Source organism: Protopterus annectens, chromosome 17.part0, assembly GCF_019279795.1.
Source record: "Protopterus annectens isolate FY-2018-M chromosome 17.part0, PAN1.0, whole genome shotgun sequence".
NCBI classification, from domain to species: Eukaryota; Metazoa; Chordata; order Ceratodontiformes; family Protopteridae; genus Protopterus; species Protopterus annectens.
In genome coordinates, this window is record NC_056751.1 from 421307273 (window position 1) to 421326829 (window position 19557).

General features: G+C 43.7%; 1 protein-coding gene across 3 annotated transcripts in view; it reads left to right on the forward strand.

The window, feature by feature from the left end:
• Positions 1-19557, forward strand: part of NR1H2 (nuclear receptor subfamily 1 group H member 2) — a 1405479-nt gene that overhangs the window by 894572 nt on the left and 491350 nt on the right. For all 3 annotated transcript variants that reach the window (XM_044059298.1, XM_044059300.1, XM_044059299.1), the window contains exon 6: positions 541-720. In XM_044059298.1, the coding sequence (XP_043915233.1) occupies positions 541-720 (180 nt within the window). The remainder of the gene's footprint in view (positions 1-540; positions 721-19557) is intronic.

Consider the following 19557-nt stretch of genomic DNA (forward strand, 5'->3'; position numbering starts at 1 on the left):
GGAAATAGAGGGACATAGAATAGTTGCATAAAATCTTACCAAAGCCATAGATGTCCTTCTCTTCCATCTTGCAGTTTTCCACCCCCCCTCCTACCCCCTGTATAATCCATTTTTGGATGACACAGGACTTGTCCAGCTATCCCAGGACTGGAGTCCAACTGGGGCATTCAAGTATGAGCAAAGGTACATGGAGGCATCACTTTTATGGCCCACGCACCCTACAGCCCACTTTAGACATCCCACGTACCAAGCAGTGACTAGAAGATAGCAGAGGATAACCCAAAGGTTTTGAATACTGCAACATGGAAGAGAAGGACATCTATGGTTATGGTAAGATTTTTACACAGCTATTCTTTCTCCAATAATTGAGACCAATTCAGAAGTTATGTAAAACACAGTTTTAGGAAGGACTGAATTTTCATTTGTAAAGCTGATTTTTTTGTTTCAAGTTTTGCATGCTAACATGTGCATGTTTATTATTTTATGCACTAATTTTTGGGGGGACTGTATCTCAGAAGTATTTTTATTTATTTCTTTTAGCCTTGGCCGCAAAACAGTGACCCCAACAGCCGTGAAGCACGGCAACAGCGTTTTGCACATTTCACTGAGCTTGCCATCATTTCTGTCCAAGAGATTGTTGATTTTGCCAAACAAGTCCCTGGATTTTTGGAACTTTCACGAGAGGACCAGATTGCTTTACTGAAGGCATCAACCATTGAGGTACTTGGTGCATTCTAGTGTGACTGCAGACTCCATTTTAGCTGTTTCTCCACTCCTGCATGCATTAAAACTTGAAAGTGATATTGCCAAGCAGTTGTAGTTTCATGAACTCTTATTTCTGTTCTCTATCCAGTGCAGAATATGATCTGTGTGATGCTGAAAAGATAATTTATTATCAAATTGATTCGTATCAGACATGTAATGGTTCCAAAAGATTTCAGACAAGCTTAGTTGAACCTTGTGGTCCATTAAACATGTTTGTTGTGAAATATTTGATGATGTTTTTGGAGCTTTTCTCACTGACGTTCACTGTAAAGGGACATAATCTAATTGAGCTGATATTTAGTCAGCAAAGTAAACAAATTAACAAACCAAAAAATATAAATAATTGTATAATTGTGAATTACTTTTCTTTTCTTTTTAAAGTACATTTTTTTCTAAGTGTTCATTTTACTGTTAATGTTGCGGGGTTTTTTTCTGTGTACCATTATCACATAGGCCAGACAAATGGGGAATAAATAGAGATGCACCTAAAATGTGTAATGAAAGGTAATGGCACTGATTTCTTTTTACCTACATCATACACAGACTTTCTTTAAGCATGCTGTGGCTGCAGTGCATCATTTCCAGCAGTGTCACTATGCAGGAAATACATCATTGATTACTGTAGTGTTGTTTATAATGCCAATCACAAGTGCTGTGCTTCTCTGTTCTAGACAGAGTAACTGGTTGTACATAATTGCGGTACTTGAAATGGATTATGCTTAACTGCTCCATTAGTTTTCTGCAAGGGGAATGTAATGGACAATGTTGCTAGAATCTGTGAGAGAGTTTGCATCAGTTTGTTTTAGTTTCTGACTGCACTTAAGATACTGAGAGTATTAGTATTGAAAGAGACTGTTAAAACATTTTGAGGACTACTTGGGCCCATACCTCTCAATATAATTGCTTGAGAATTTCGGACAAATCCAAAAGTAATGGGGCAACACAGGATCAAAATCAGGGGCAGTTTTCAGTGGACCACTGAAGGGGGTAACTGTTGAGGATGTTCTTTTTGTTTCAGTGTTGCAGTCATCACATTTGGGTTATCCCTGCCAGGGTAGCCATCAGTCAGCCCAAATACCAGAGGCGTAGTATTTCTGTGTCAGTTGCTGTCACCCCAGGACTGACATCAGGTTGCCAGTGTTATAAATTAAGGCAGCCGACATCATTACTTCAGTCTTTCTTGCCGAGGAGCCCGAAGCAGAAGCAGTTCGCACGAGTGCCGGTCGGCCGCTACCTGAGTTTTTCATTTCCAAATTGAAGTTGAAGTCTTTTAAAGCTAAGTACCCCGTTAGGGATTCTTTTTTCTTGCTCTAACCGATGTCAGAAAAATTAACTTTAGTCTTGCCTGTGGAAAGCAAATACAACACCGAGGTTTTCATTCTTACTGCCTCACTTGCTTAGGCTCATACCACAATGTTCCCCGCTATCACTTTTGTGCTTTGTTCAATGCCAGAATTGTACGTTGTCGGGCCCTTACTACAGCTAGATATTTTCACTCTCAGTCCTCGAATTCCGATATGGCTTTGGTAAGCCATTCGACAGCAGATCTTCCAAAAAAACATAAAGATAAAGACAGAGACAGACCTTACAGGTCCAAAACTTCTGATGACGCTTCCGTTAAGCTAGTTGTCAGTTCTCCGGTCCTCAGTGAGGCAGTTCTCCGGTCCTCAGAGAGGCGCTTTCACAGCCCCTGAAGCCCACTTCTGTGGATTCGCAGGCCACTACCGAGAACCTTTCAAAGTCCGGTATGCCGAGAGGCTCTTCATTGATTAAGGATCCTGTGGATGTCTCTACCTTGGATGGGTCCGGACCCGCTGAGCATACACCGACTTCTGAGGAAGTACTTCGCACTACCGATTCATGACACAGACTGATGACTTTCGCGTCTACCGTTCTTTTGAAAAATACTGAGTTTCTAGGGCCCAGGGTAAGAACCACACCCAAGAAACCGACGACCCAATCTCAGGCACCTGCTTTCTTGCCTCAGTGACAGATGCTTAAAATGGTGGAAGACCTTATAAAGCTTGTCAGGGGAAGCCAGGCTTCCCCTTCTAAAAGAAAAAGAGATTTTTCCCCAGTAGTTTTGTCTGAACAGGAGTCTGATGACTCTGATGCATCTGAATATGAAGATATATGCAACCCCTCTCAGCTTATGAGGATTCTAATGCAGAGGAATCCATCCCTTCAGCCTCTCCACCCGAGGACTTTTCCTTTGGGGAAACCCTGCATACCTTAAGGGAGCATTTCCAATAGAAATGTCAGGACTACCCTCAGTCAAAAAAGAGACTCAGGGAATTTTTAGATCTTCCACAGCACAGACCACTGGCCATTCCTCCTGTCCTGGATGTAGTGGATGATATTTTTTATGGAATCCAGTTTGACTCCTGACACCCTCCCTCCTGGTCCCAGGAAACCAGACAGGTACTATAGAGTCCCTGACTCCCACAAATTTCTTTTCAAATATCCAACTGCTGACCCCGAGGTTATCTCTCAAGGACCTAAAGGAATTAAAGCAACTTCTGCTAAAAATCCCACCCCCTCAGATAGGGATTCCCAAGCATTAGACAGATGGGGTAAAAACGTATACACCTCTGCTACTTTTGCTATTAGAGCACTAAATTGTTAGTTCCATATGCTGAAATATCAGCAACATACCATGTACCTCCTCAAACAGAAAATATCTTCTTTTCCTGCTTGTGCAGAAAATAGAGTTACAAGAGTTAATGCATTCTGCAAGTCAAGTAACTAAGCACACCTTACAATGTGGTATTGATGCCTTAGAAACATCTTGCAGGGCGGCAGTCATTGGTTCTGTACTTAGAAGGCATGCTTGGCTAAAGGAACAACCCTTGCCAGACCATGTCACATCCAAATTATTGGACGCACCACTGCAAAAAGACAACTTATTTGGCACCAAGGCAGAGGAGGTCTTAAAAAAGATGGAAAAAAGGCTAAATCTATGCAGTCAAAGACTTCTTGCAGGTCCAGCCACCGAGGTTCAGTAGGCATTGCCCCTCCAAACACTGGTCCTTTCCTGCCCCTTCCAGGTAAGTTCAGCCAAGACCCTGGGGAAGCAGGGCCCCCCTCACAGACAGCAGCCGCAGGGAATGCAGAGATCTAAGCAATGGGGTTCCTCCTCGTCAAAACCAGGGAGTGCTCAGCCACCCCCTCATCGTAAGAACTCACAATGACTTTATACTTCCACCCCCTCCCTCTGCCCACCCGGTCTTGCCCCTAGGAGGAAAGCTCTCCTTCCATGCAAGCACCTAGGCCACCATTACCAACAACTGCTAGGTCCTCAACATAGTGTCCCAGGGATACAAATTTTATTTCCACACTCTACCAACCCCAAAAGGGTTACCAGATCTTCCCCCAAACCAGTGGGCAGAGGCCAAAAAGCATGTCCTTTCCCTGCTCTCTATAAAGGCAATAGAGCCATGTTCCTGCAGAACAGGTAGGCCAAGGTTTCTACTCCAGACTCTTCCTGGTACACAGAAAAGAGGGCACCTGGCACCCCATCCTTGATCTATCCATTCTAAACACTTTCCTGGTGATACCAAAATTCTAAATGCTCACCCTCCAGCAACTTCTACCTATGCTCTCCAAGGATGCTTGTTTAGCCACCTTAGACCTAAAAGAGGCCTACCTACACATCCCAATCAGGGAATCTTGAAATATCTGCGTTTCAGGATAGGATCACTGCACTTTCAGTTCTCTGCGCATCCCTTTGGCTTATCTACTGCTCCCAGAGTTTTCACAAAAAGCCTGGCTCCCGCCATTGCTTTTTGCAGACAAGGAAATATTCAAATTCACCCATACTTAGGCTGCCTGATTCAGACCGACAGTCAGGAAAAGATTCTAACCTGACTTTTGTAAAGGACCTACTGACCTCCCTGGGGTATACTATCAATGAAAAGAAATCCAAACTAGTACCCACGCAAAAGATTGTATTCCTGGGAGCAAGCCTGGACACGGCATCCCAGACAGCATTCTTACTCCAGAAAAAAAACAAACCTACTTCTCTCAACTAGACACCAGACCCCACTTATCCGCAAGGAAAATTCTGCAAGCTCTGAGGTTCATGGCTTCTTGCATTCTACTCATTCCATATGCCAGACTGCATATGAGAAAACTACAGTGGTACCTAAAATGTCTTTGGTGTCAACACTCCCAAGACCTGGAAGCTCTTATACCAATGATACCTTGTTTAAGGAAAGATTTTCTTTGGTGGGCAGCAGCATGCTACTATAACAAGGAACTACCCTTCTCACAACCCCACGCTGCCCAGACCCTCACCACAGATGCATCAGACTATGCCCGGGGCGCACACCTGGACGGCAGGTGCATTCAGGACCACTGGAGCTCAAACCAAATACATCTGCACATCAACCAAAAAGAGATGTTAGCTGTTCAGCAAACTCTGACAGCCTTCAGACCCCTACTCTCCCCGGGGCCGCTACTGATCAAAACAGACAACACCACTGTGATGTGGTATATCAACAAGCAGGGAGAGACTCACTCGTACCCTCTGTGCAGGCTCGCCATGACCCTTTGTCACATGGCCTCAGCCATACAACTACACCTATTAGCACAATTCCTGCCAGGCTCTCTAAACTCTCTGGCAGACAACTTGAGCAGAAATCTTCTGGACCCACACGAGTGGCAGCTAGACCAAAGAACCTTCACCCTTGTAACCCAGAAATGGGGCACCCCGAAGGTCAACCTCTTTGCTTCTCATTCCAACCATCAGCTCAGCAAATTCTGCACCAGGTAACCTCACAGCAAGGCCTGGAAAGTGGATGCTCTATCCTTCCAGTGGGTCAACCTTTCGGTCTATGCATTCCCCCCTTTACCGCTCATTACAAGGGTACTGCTCAATATAAGGGAGGAAAAACCAAGGACAGTCCTGATTGCCCCAGACTGGCCATGCCAGCACTTGTACCCGCTGCTGCACAGCCTATCACCATTGCCACCATGGCTCCTCCCTCAGATCCCAGCACTCCTGACCCAGAGGAATGGAGAATTCATGCATTCCCAATTGCAGACCCTCAGTGTGGCAGCCTGGCTAATTCCCTGACCACTGCACAAGCTGCCAATCTAAGCAAACAAGTTCTAGATGTTATACGTGAGGCCAGATGCCCTAGCACTAGAAAGTCTTATGCTGACAAGTGGAAAAGGTTTTGCACCTGGATCCAGGCTAAGGGAGCCAGAACTGCACAGCCCTCCCTACCTCTCATCCTGGATTACCTGGCTGACCTACTACACAAGGCTCTCTCCTTCTCTTCCATTAAAATGCATCTGCCATCTCTGCTCATTTCAGCACAGAGCCACCTCTTTTCTCCCACCCTCTCATCAAACAGTTCTTAAGAGGGGCTAACAGCTTGAGGCCACCCACAAGAGCACGTACCCCAGCTTGGGACCTTAACTTTGTTTTAGAAAAGCTCACCCTGCCCCCCTTTGAACCAGTGACATCAGCAGAGTTAAAGTGCCTCTCTCAGAAAACAGCCTTGCTTCTGGCCATCACTTCAGCTAGAAGAGTATCTGAACTACAAGCACTAATGGCTGTAGAGCCCTTCATCATTTTCCATGCTGACAGGGTCTCCCTTAGGACTACTCCATCCTTCATGACAAAAGTGGTGTCCAGTGTGGCTCTCAACCAATCCATTTATTTGCCCACCTTTTTTCACTAACCCACAAAACAAGGCGGAAAGGATTCTGCACTCGCTAGATGTGCACAGACAGTTCAGATTCTACCTAGACAGGACTAAATCATTTAGAAAGACTGATCAATTGTTCATCAGCTTTGCTGCAGGAGCAGAGGGCAAGGCCATATCCAAACAAACCATTTCCAAATGGATAGCACACTGCATCCATTTCTGCTACAAGTAGCATTTGAAACCTCCCCCAAGGGGGTTAGGACACTTTTGTTGCATTTTAACATTTCACCTTAAATGAAGACAAGACACGTCTTCCTCTCTTTCAGTGGCATTTATTACACATGTGTGGAGCCTCATGGAAAGTACCAGGGAGGCTCCCCGAACAAAGGAATGCATAAGCTTTTATACTGGTGATACTGCTGACAGTACAAAAATACAAACTAGACCAATTAAATGAGTACAAAAGGCAATTAACCAGTCAGTGGTTTACCAGTAGGCTTAAAGCAGTTCACATTACTACATCTCTAGGCAGAGAAAGAAAATCTGATACACTTCCATATAAGGCACATTTTCTGCTTTCAAGCAGGCTCCTGTTTTTCAGTGCTTTTCCACTATTCACAGTTTACTCAGAGTTCACAGTACAAAGTTCATCTCAATGCATACAGATTGTCACATACTCAATTTCCTTAAGCACACACTTTAGCCATTCATATTCTACAATCCCCCATTTGATGCTGTGTAAGCATCACCATTTAGTCGATCATACATTTGCCCTAAGTCTAGCATAACCATGTAGCTGGTTCCTTCATCATTGTCACACATTTTTATTTCATTGTCCATATTCATAACTGCAGGCAATTAAAACTTTGGCACCTTTTTAGTAGTCTTAAAAGACATTAATTTCAAAATCAATGCTTTGATTAAAAACATAACAAGAAAAGCAATAAGAGCTAATACTGCGATTAATAAAAATTAACTTCAGTAGTTCATCTCCCCAACCTGAGAACAGGTTGGTTAACCATGCCCACGTTGAGTTATCGGCCTCCTTGGCCTTAGAGAATTCAGAGACTCTCTGAATGAGTTTGAGATGGCTTTAAATTTTGTGCTGATTATCCGGAATAAACGTACAACAATCCTCCTGGATTAAAGCGCAAGTTCCGCTTTTCGCTGCAAGGGTGAAATCGAGTGCCATACGGTTTTGAAAGACTACAGCTCTCATGGCAGTCAGTTCATCAGTCACTAGTTCTAAAGCAGAAAATGTGGCATTGCTTAGTACTTCAAGCAATTTAGACAGTTTTCTCAGTTCCCAAACTGATTTTACTGCTCCGTATGCTAGAATTATATCAGCCCACAATATGGCGTCATCACCCAAGTCCATATGAGATAGTCCTTTGGTGCCAACATGAGCCAAGTCATTTTGGCCTACTGGATTGGCAGGCTTTTTGACCTCTTGAACATTCTGAATTTTTCCTTGAAGTAAAGCAGATGTATGTCGGATGGCTGGGACTAAACCTAAGAAACAGCTACCAGACCAGTTTCATGGTAGCCATTTATAGGCTCTTCTACCACACACAAAGTAGCAATTTTCCAACTTAGTGGTGATATTACTATTTATATAACCTTGTTCAGAATGAAACACCTTCTTATCGATCAATCCTAGCAGTTGGTATAGAACAGAATTGTTTCGTACCTCTTTGTATGTTTTATGCACCAGTTCACAAAATGAATTGTAGGTTGTGTTACAGTAGGAGGAGTTATTATTACACCTGTAGGGAACTGTCACATTACAAAAACTCCATCCTACCTTGACTTTACCAAATTTCTGAAAACACACAGTTCCATTTCGACGGTTAAACAGATGTAATGCTATTCTGCCTTTAGAGGTGACACTTGAAGTGTCATAGATCAGATTCATCCAGGTTTCATTACCCCTAAAGGGACTGTACTTAGCATCAATCCCCCATGAACAGTAGGTAAGGCAGTACAGATCCAACAGTCAGAGACATTGAGGGATGATGCATAGGCAAATTATATAGCTTGGTAGATGTTGAAAGGTGGATGCCAAACAGCTTGTTTGGTGTGACGTGTCAGTGGAGCTGGAAATAAAAATGGCCACAATAAAAATAATAGTACAACAAGAATGATCATCAAAATGGCTGTCCAATATTTTTGTGGAAATGGTTGTTAAGTCTGCGTAGTATCAGGAGTTTGGTGTTTTCCAAAAGGGTAAATGTTAGGCATCGTCAGGTACTGAAACAGTTCTACTTTGAGTACGAGTAGCAGTGGGAGGAGACTCTGGAGTTGAAAAAGGTAAAGGTTGTTGATCTTCAGATGGCACAACTTTTTTGACGTGTGAAATGTGGATCCATGTTGGAGATCCTTGCAATCGCACAGCAGATGATGTTGTCAGAAGAACCAGGAAGGGCCCTTTCCAGTGCAGCCGGAGTACTGTTTTTCTAGAGAAGGACTTAACGTAAACCCAATCCCCTGGTTGTAGGGCGGATGACAGGAAAGGATCTGGAAGGTGTTGAGCGGCTGCTACTTGTCGGTGGTGAAACTGTAGGAAAGAAACAAGAGATTTGCAGTACCAAAGAATATCATTATCAAATGTGTCATATTCAGAGAAGGGTGGTGGTGGTGTCATGGGCATACGCAGAGGGCGACCCATGAGAATTTCAGGTGGAGAAAGACCCTTAGTAGGATGCAATTGTGACTGCATAGAAAGTAAGGCTAGTGATAAGGCCTGCACCCAAGTTAGGCCTGTTTCTGAAGTGACTTTAGCAAGTCTAGTTTTCAGGTCTGGTTCATGCGTTCAGTAATACCTGATGCCTGTGGTCTATACAGACAATGAAATTTCAAAGTAATGCCTAGCATTGTACACAACGATTCAGCTAACTTAGCAGTAAAATGCGTTCCACAGTCAGAGTATATTTGACAAAGGAACACCAAAACGAGGCATCCATTCATAACACAATTTTTTTGCAACTGAAATAGCATCATTTTTAGCACATGGGTAGGCTTCTAACCACCCCGAAAAAATATCAACAATAGTCAAAACATATTTAAAATGAGTACAAGGTGGGAGTTCAATAAAGTCCCACTATAAAGCACAAAATGGTCCCATTAGTTTTGGCACCGGTTGAGTGGGAGCCAGAGTGCCCTTTGAAATGTTATGCTGTAAACAAATGGAGCACGTGCTCAAAACATGTTGCACAGAAGCAGAAAGTCCTGGGGCAAACCAGTCCTTCTGGATTTGTTTGATTAATGCTTGTACCCCTACATGAGCTGGCAAATGATATGCTTTTATAAGAGAATTTAACATAGATATATAAGGCAAATTAATCTGCTATCAGGATGTTGCCAAATTGAATCAGAGGGTTGGAAACAACTGTGGGCCAGCCATGTTTTTATTTCTCTTTCCGATGCTTCACTTTGTAAAGCTTTCAAAACAGTAGTGTCAAAAGTAACCATTTGTAAGATAGGCTGCAGAAATTGTCCCTGAACAGTATGTGAAAGAGCAGCCTGCTTGGCAACCCAGTCAGCCAAATTGTTTCCCTTAGCTACTAGGAGTCGTTAGACTGGTGAGCTGCACACTTGACAGCAGCAATTTTGGAAGGCAATAATAAATCCTGTAAGAGGTGATCAGTATACAGGTAATTTTTAACTGGTGCCCCAGAGGATGTCAAAAACCCCCTTTCCTTCCATAAGGTACCAAAATCATGAACAACACCAAGGGCGTAATGTGAATCAGTGTAAATAGTAACAGATCTGTCTTTGGCCATTTTACATGCATACGAAAGTGCTACTAATTCCGCGGCTTGTGCGGAAGTTCCAGGTGGTAATTGTCCAGTTTGTAAAACTGCAGATGGGGAGCAGACTGACCATGCAGCCTGGAGTTCGCCAATATTGTTTCGTAAACAGGATCCATCTACAAAAATAACTAAATCAGGATTAAGCAAAGGAACATCTTGCAAATCCAACCTAGGAGAAAGAACAGTGTTATCTACAAGCACACAGTCATGTGGTTCGCCCTCATCAGTAGTTGGAATCAATGAAGCAGGGTTTAGTGGTGGGCAACGTGTAATTTGAACAGCGTGATTAGTTAATAAACTTAACTCATATTTAGTGAAGTGAGCATTAGAAAGATACTGTGTTTGTGTTTTTAAAAGTAATGCTTGCACCGCATGAGGTACTGCTAGTATAGTGTCATGTCCTAATGTCAATGGTGCTGCCATATTGATCAAAACAGCAGCGGCTGCCACTGCTCGTAAACAGGGTGGATAGCCAGAAGCAACAGGGTCTAACTGAGTGCTGTAATATGCTATAGGTCGATAGCCTCCCATGCGCACTTGCGCCAGCAGGCCCAGGGCAGTTTTATTTCTTTAACAACAGAAGAAAACAAAGGGTTTAGAATAATCTGGGAGCCCTAGAGCAGGTGGGTTCATCAGTGCTGTTTTAATAGCCTGAAAGGCGTTTTCATGTTCAGGGGACCAAGGCTGATCTCCTTTTTTAAAAGCTGTAACAGAGGAGCTGACATTTCTGAAAAATTGGGCACCCACTGTCTACAATAACCTGCTAGGCCGAGGAATCCCCTGAGTTGTCTCCGAGTTACAGGGTGGGGGGCAGTTTGAATGGAGGTAATTCTGTTTGGAAGTATTTGACATGAACCCATAGAAATGATGTGTCCCAGGTATTATACCTTTTCTTGACAGAACTGCAGTTTGGATTTATTTACTTTAAAACCTCGTTCGGCTAAAAACTTTAAAACTAAAAGTGAGACCTCTATACAAGACTTGGTATCTTGTGAAGCTATAAGAATATCGTATACATATTGGACCAATACTGAACATGGTGGTAACTGTAAATCCTGCAGTTGTCTGTGCATCTCTCTAGAGAATAGGGTTGGAGATTCTACTTATCCTTGGGGTAGTTGGGTCCAAGTATACTGTTGGCCCTTCTAAGTGAATGCAAACAAATACTGACTATCTGAATGTACTGGGATAGAGAAGAAAGCTGATGAGATATCTATAACCGTAAAACAACATGCTGTAGGTGGGATACAGCTTAAAATCGTAGCTGGGTTTGGTACGATTGGAAAAACAGGCAAGACAGCTTTATTGACTTCCCGCAAGTCTTTCACAAATCTGTAAGCTTGTTTACCAGGTTTCTTTACTGGTAGAATTGGAGTATTACATGGACTTGTAGGTACTATAATTCCTTGTTTTACTAAAGCAGAAATAACGGGGGCAATACCAGATGTAGCCTGTACTGTCAAAGAGTACTGCAATACCCGAGGTAACTTTGCTCTGGGTTTTAAGGTTATTTTTACAGGAGTGGCTGAAATCAGAAACCCAACATCGTTATCATGAGTGGTCCATAGATGAGAGGGTAATGAATTTAGATACTTATTTTTATCGACGTCAGACTGCATACACATTGTTTGCAGAGTGACATTTTCATCTAAAGTAGCCAAAATACTATCTTGTTTATCTGAAGGTATCTGTAAATTTACTCCTTCAGCAGTGCAAAAGATGGTTGCTCCCATCTTACAGAGCAAATCTCTTCCCAATAAATTTAAAGGCGCTAAGGGTCCTACTAAAAATGCATGATTGTCTTGTAAAGGTCCCAAAGTTACTGGGACTGGGAAGGTTTCGGAATATTCAATAGAAATGCCAGAGACACCTACCCTTCTAGTTATGTTATTAGAGAGGAGGACATTTATTGCTGCTTCACCAGCTAACATAGATTTGGATACTCCAGTGTCAATCAAAAATGGGTACGGTGTATTTTTGAGAAGTAACATAACATGTGGTCCATCTTGATCCACAGGGATGAAAGGGTACAACTGTTGTTGTCTTTGTTCAGGGAACCTTCGTTGTGATGGCTGCCAATTGGATGGAGTCCAATTAGAATTCTACTGAGATGACGTATCAGTGGGTGGGGCAGGTTTCTCAGCCAGATATGGACATTCATTTCTCCAATGGCCTACTTGGCCACAATTGAAACACTCCGTCTGATTATTATAGCTTTGGGGTGAGGCCGATCGATTTTCCTGCCAGTTCTGTCTGTTTTGGTTTCCAGCCCCTTGGCGTCCACCTCTCCCCTCGTCCTCCCTGTCCTCGCTGCCCGTAGGCAGTACACATTTGAATCTGTGCTTTAACCAATTTTTCCTGTAAATCCTTTTTTTCCTGTACTAAGTGGTCGGAGAGGTATTGCACTTGTGTGACTAATTCATGTAGTCCAAGATTAGGCCAGTTTAAACATACTTCCTTTAGCTTATCCCGTACTTGTGGGTGTAACCCATCTACGAAAGCAGCCGACAATCCGCTCTGTGCCGGCCCTTTGGTGGGTTCTGGGTAACCAGAGTAAACCTCAAAGACTTCAGTGAGATGATTTAAATACTCATCCACAGGTTCATCTTCTTTTTGAAGAACTGGCTTAATTTTGCACCAGTTGGGTGTGGGTGGAACTATCGCTGTAATAGCATCTACTATTCGCTGTCTGACTGCTTCGAACCCATTATCTCCTTGTGCATCATGTTTTGGAATCGGAGTAGGGACATTAGCATGGTCCCAAATCCGTTTCATCAGATCAGCTCGTGTGGCGTACTGAAGAACTGCTCTGACTTCTTCTATTGTAGGATTTTGTTAACAAATATGTGTCGCCAGCACATGCTGGAACTTAGCTGGATTAGTAGGAATAGGCGGTAACGATTTGGTAATGGCTTGAAAATCAACTGCCGACCACGCCCTAGGTACTACAACGGTCGGTGGTTCCTGTGCACTTCTAGCATGGGCTGGGTTAGGTACCTCCCTCAAAGGTAACAATCTGTCATCTGACGACTCCGATCCTGAATCTGGATTAAATTTATCTGGCCCAAAATACCCATCCCCACTGTCAATTATAGCGGGGAACTGGCCAAAATGCCTTCGTCGGTGTAAATGTTGCTTCGCTTTTCCTTTGTAATAAGGTTTAGCTGTAAAATACATTACAGCTTTTGCTTCTTTATGAGTCTTACTACGAGTTTTTAGTCTCTTTTTTCTATCGCTTGTTTCTGGATCAGATTCACTAGAGTGACTGTCCGCAGCTTGTTCTCTTTCTCTAAGGGTGGAATCTTTAGTAGTGGAATCTGGCTGCTGTGCTTCCACTCTTTGTTGAGCGAGGGAGGGCTGATACTGCGGGGCTGCAATTGATGGTGCAGTCGGTGGTGGGGGGGAGTCAGGCATTATCGTCTTCTGACGATTCAGTTATTTGCATTTTAGCTAATTCCTTTACAGGATAAAGCCTCTTAAAGGGTGGGTCCTTCAAGCATTTACCATTTACTACATCTAAATTACTAGCAGTTTGTTGTAATTCCCTCAATTGCTCTTTTAATTTCTGCTGATTATCTTTTAAACTACTAATAACCGAATCCTTTTCTCTTTCTTTCACCTCTGTCATCCAGTCATTCAATGCAGCCCAGCACAACCCTGGTATTCTTCTCCCTTTTTTCTTTAACTTTATCCTTGGAGATTAAACAAAATATTTTTATTAAAACTACCATTTTCTGGAAAGGCGAGTTTACCATCACCCTCAGTGAGGGCGACACACTGACTTACAAACATACAACTGTCCCGGGACACACGAAAATACATATAACCAGCTGGTATACCTCTTTCTGGCTCTCTTATGGTTCCCACACTCGCTCCCATTTTCATACAATAAGCTGTACTGTATTTTACAGATGCAGCTGTGACGTTTTGTAAATGTCATTTTCCCCACTCTCGTATCTCCTTTCACTCTTATGTCGCCAGTTTTTCGTTTTAACCCACTCTCATACTGCACAATCAATAGCAAAAAAAAATGCATGCCACTTACCTCAAAACAACTGAATGAGAGGAATTATTACATTTCTATAAAATTATATAGTCCAAATTTTAAAGCAGGCAAATATAGGACATGAAAGAAACACTGCCAGAACAGAAAATTCTGTCATGGGCCCCTTTACTAGCAGTACTTCTTCAATCCCCAGCTACCACAGCTGTTGTTAATTCACATCTGAGTAGACGGCATCAATTATTGTACATTTTAACATTTCACCTTAAATGAAAACAAGACACTTCTTCCTCTCTTTCAGTGGTATTTATTACATATGTGTGCGAGCCTCATGGAAAGTACCAGGGAGACTCCCCGAACAAAGGAATGCATAAGCTTATATACTGGTGATACTGCTGACAGTACAAAAATATAAACTAGACCAATTAAATTAGTACAAAAGACAATTAACCAATCAGTGGTTTACCCATAGGCTTAAAGCAGTTCACATTGCTACATCTCTAGGCAGAGAAAGAAAATCGGATACACTTCCATATAAGGCACATTTCCTGCTTTCAAGCAGGCTCCTGTTTTTCAGTGCTTTTCCACTATTCACAGTTTACTCAGAGTTCGCAGTACAAAGTTCATCTCAATGCATACAGATTGTCACATACTCAATTTCCTTAAGCACATACTTTAGCCATTCATATTCTACACTTTCCACCAGAGCAGCCTCCACCTCTGCAGCTTTCCTCAGAGGGGTCCCCACCAGGGACATCCTGGAAGCTGCAACATGGACATTTGTTCATACCTTCACCAAGCATTAACACCTACCTGCCTGTCTTCTTCAAATTCAGGGCAGGCTTTGCCACAGCAGTCTTGCAGGGCATCCTAGCCAGCCCCCAGTCTTCTTGACTGCCTCCACCCTTTTCTTTAACTTTGGGAATCAACCCAAATATGATGACTGCAACAGTGAAACACGAAGAACATATTACAATTGTGTACACTTACCATAAATGTAGATGTTCAAGTGTATTCACTGTTGCAGTCCTGGTTTCTCTTCCTCCATCCCCCTTGTCTCTCTCTCTCTCTCTCTATTTCTCTCTCAATCCTTACAAGGATTTTTTGGTATTACTTTCTACTGGTGGGGTTCTTCCACCATAACCTAGCTCCCTCTTGAGGGTTCCTAACAGGGCAAGAAAAACTGATGTAATGGCATCGGCTGCCTGTTTTTAAACCACTGACGATCTGATGTCAGTCCTGGGGCGACGGCAACCTACGCAGAAGTACTACGCCTCTGGTATTCGGGCCGACTGAGGGCTGCCCTGGCAGGGATAACCCAAATGTGATGACTGCAACAGTGAATACATTCGAACATCTACATTTCTGGTAAGTGTACACAACTATACTTTTCTTCTCATGTTGTTCACTGCATAGCATAGTTCTGACATATCTTTAGCTGCAAGTCTTTTTGCTGGTACATGACATAATGTCACCTGCTGGACTTCTAAGTTTCCCATTTGCTTACAGCTACATGGGTGATTACTAGGCTAATGGCGTAAGAGCCTAGCTAGTAATACCCAGGATATGACAATGCTATATCTTAGTTCCCCAGGTATGGAATGGGGTAGTGTCATGGTAGTTGGTCTTTGGGTGTTGGAGCCCTTAGTCATTTTACAGACTGCCTGTGTCCATAAGGGACATAGGCAGTACTCCAGGAGTGACTTTTATAGTTCCTCATCCACTTATCCAAAATCTTTTTGAAGAGAGTGAAAGATGGGTTTTGTGTTATGAAGATGGGAAGTTTATTCCATAGACAAAGTAGCCTGTGGGATACAAATCTGTCTTTCCAACAAGTTCTGTTAAGAGTCACAAATAAGGTTCAGTTCCATAGAACATGTAACCCTCATATAATTTTTCTTGCAAATATGTAACATTTTCATCAAGGCTGGATCAGAGAATGCCTTGTAGATCAGGCATAAGTCACCTCTTAATAAACAATATGAGACTGAGTAAAGGGATATGCCTTTTAGTTGTTCCACATAATACATATGTCTTATGCTTTGTATTGCTTTAGTGAGAAACCTCTGGGGCCATGTCAGTTGGTGTATGTGCCTGGTCAGGTACATACAGACGGGATTACTGTATTCTATTATGGGCCTTTTGAGGGCTGAGTACAATGGCACTATGACTTCCTATGACCTTGATGCCATGCCTTTACTTATACGTTGGGCTACACAGAAGGATTTCCTCACTACCATAGCTACCTGTTGGTCAAAGTTTAGGATCTGATGTTGTCCATTTCATTATGCACCATGACTGGGTGTTCGGATCTGTCCTGGGATTCGACTCTATTTCTTCCAGATATACGATCTGAGACTCAAAGTCCTCCCTCTGCCATAATACTTCATTCCTTCTCCAACTACTCAGATCTCATTTGCTGCCTTCCAGCACAGATGCAATTCTGCAAGCCTCTACTCAGATAAGTTGGTTTCTATTTAATTCTCACTATTCTGAGCTCTTACTTTCTGTTTTTGTCTGTTTTTCATAGCTATTTTTTGTCAGATATAGCTTTCTACCTCCCCTCCCTTCTTAGGTAGTTGTCTTTTTTTTGAAGTTAGTCACTGGTGTTAGGGTTTCCCACTTCCACTTTTCTACTTAACTGCTCCACTTTCTCTTCCTTCTTTACAAAAAAAAAAAAAAACACTTCCCCTATATCTTTAATGTGATTTAAGTTAACTTTATCCTAGACTAGGGTTAGTGTGTGTAAGTGCTGTCTGTCCGTGTGTGACTTTCTTTCAGCATGTCAGATAAACCTGCGGGATCAGAAAACCCTCTGGTTTCAAAAGGTGTGCCTCATGTGGGCATAAGATTTTTCAGTCAGATGCACACAAGAGGAACGTGTATTGTCTTGGGCCAGGGCACTTGGAGGGTCCCGTACGATATCTGCTCAGCCTTCAATCCCCGAGCCCTTGCTGATTGGCAAAACAAGCTAATCTTAAGAGGCATTCTTCCATCCTCTGGAGCTGAAATGCCCATTATTAAAGAAGCGTGCCCCCTCAGCTACCCCCCGCAGTCCATGACTTCTGTTCCTGAGAAGCTCAAAAATTGTCTGTCTTCATATCCCTCCTGTTCCCAGTTCTCTCCAGATCTGTGAAGTTCTTAGGATCCAGCAGAGCTGGTGCTGGCTAAGTTCTCTACACTGTTGGATCCCCAACTTTGGGTCCAAGCAGTCTGTATGATGCCATGGAAGTAGTGCTGATCCAAAGTTCCTTGTCTTCAGAGCAAACTTCTTCAGGTCAGACACGCCAGGATCAGAGATCCCGGAGCCATACTCCTTATCAGAGTAAATCTTTCTCCCCTGCCCCAACCATCCAGACCAGTCTGTCTCTGATCAGGTCCACACATTCCTTAGTCTCCTGTAGATCGTGTCGGCTGTCCCATTCTAACATCGACAGGATGATGTGGAGTTTTGTCAAAGCTCGGATCTATCTGCAGATTTTGAATTCTCTGACCCATAATGGATCTTTGAGAATACCAACCCAGATACAACATCCTCCTCTGATCTGACTCTTGGTTTCAGAGTTGCAGGACCTGGATTTCCCCGAGTGGGCTGTCGTCAGAGTGTAGAATGTGTCTTTCTTTGACTCTAGCAGTGTCCCAGACTAGCTCAGCTCAGATACCTTCGAAGTGGAGTGGGTCTCGGACCCAAAATTTCGATGCTGGGTCCTTGGGGTTGGTGTCGGCTCCAACCTTTTCAGAGCCGTCCCTTCCCCTGGGGGGCTCAGCCCTTGAGAGTTCAAGTTTGGTGCCTTCTGTAGGTGTCTGATCCAGTCTGGCCTCATCCTTCTCTCTCTCTCTTGACAGCTCTGGCTCCTGGGATGGGAAGTCATGCCTTCCCGGCTTCGTCTGCCTTCCAAGTGGCAGAAAGGACTTTCTCCACATTGTGAGAGGCAGTCCCTCTACCACCAGGTTCTGTCCAATCCCCTTCTGAATAGAGCTTTGCTCCAATCTGTCCTGTCCATGGTCAGCCCCTCCAGGAAAGCCTTCAGACTGCCCCCTCAACAATAGGTCCTCCTGTCTTCCGAGTCCTTTCCCAAGTACCCCACCTGGGAGGCTCCTCTGAAATGACGGTGCAGGAGAGAGCACCTAAACTCCCCCTTGGAGTCATTGACAGAGGACACTGATTTTGGTGAGGGAAAGGGTTCCCGATCTCCTCCTGATGCTGTCTTCTTTGGGGATGTCTTGAAAATATTGAAGCAAAAGGGTGACTGGTTGTCCCATACCCCTTCCTCTAAGGAGTCAGTGTTCCTGGAGGCCTTCGGAACAGGCCCATCTGTATCCTGGGAGATCCCACCTGTGGACGAGCTCATTGACCTTATCACCCACCGGGCTTGGAAGAAGCCTGACACCATGGATCCCATCCCCAAATGCATGGACAAATACCATAGTCCCCCAGAGACTGCCCATTCTGGATTAAAGGTATCCCAGTTGATGCCATTTTGGTGTTGGTAGCCACTAAGAAGGAGCTAGCTGAGCAGAGCTCTACTGTTCATCCCCAGAACAGAGAGTCTCAGGCTTTGGACAGGCATGGGAGGTGTGTGTGTGCTTCAACCCCCTTTGCACTGAAAACATTAAATTACTTGGCACACTTTACATACATCCAAAGAGGCCTGATTAAGGAAATCGTGACCTCTCTGTAGCAGTCATTGTTGGAGGAGGACCTCAAGAAGGTATTTCCCCAACTGATCACAATATCCTCCATCACTAGTTCCTCAGTGAGGTTAATTTCCCATGCTGTGGAAGGAACCTCTTGAGCAGCCGGTTCAGGCATAGCCTTCAGAAGACATGCCTGGATGCGGCTGTGCAGGTTTGTGGAACCCTTTAAGGTGTCTTTCATTAATGCCCCGTTTGACAGTTCCTCTTTATTTGGGCTGTCTGAGAAAGAGACTCTTACTTTCAGTGAACAGGAAGGGAAGACCATCTCTGCCGTAGGGATCAAGTTTTCTTCCCCCCAATGGACCTTCTCCAGGAACCAACTGAGTGGGAAGAAGATGTGGTTATGTAACTCTCAAGGGTCTTTCCCGGATTTGCAGGATGAATCCTCTTCTAGAGACAGATGAAGTGGATTTAATGGTTTACATCGCCCCAGAGGGAAAAGTGGTCCACAAAGAACCCTTCTCTGACAGGCCCTATCAGCGCTTCTGAGGTGCTGCCCGACTGTCCTACTCTGGAGGCAGTTGTGGGCAGACTATCATTACACCCAGACACCTGGACAGACATAAAAATGATACCTGGGTATTAAATATAATTTCCAGAGGTTACTATATTCCCTTTTCCC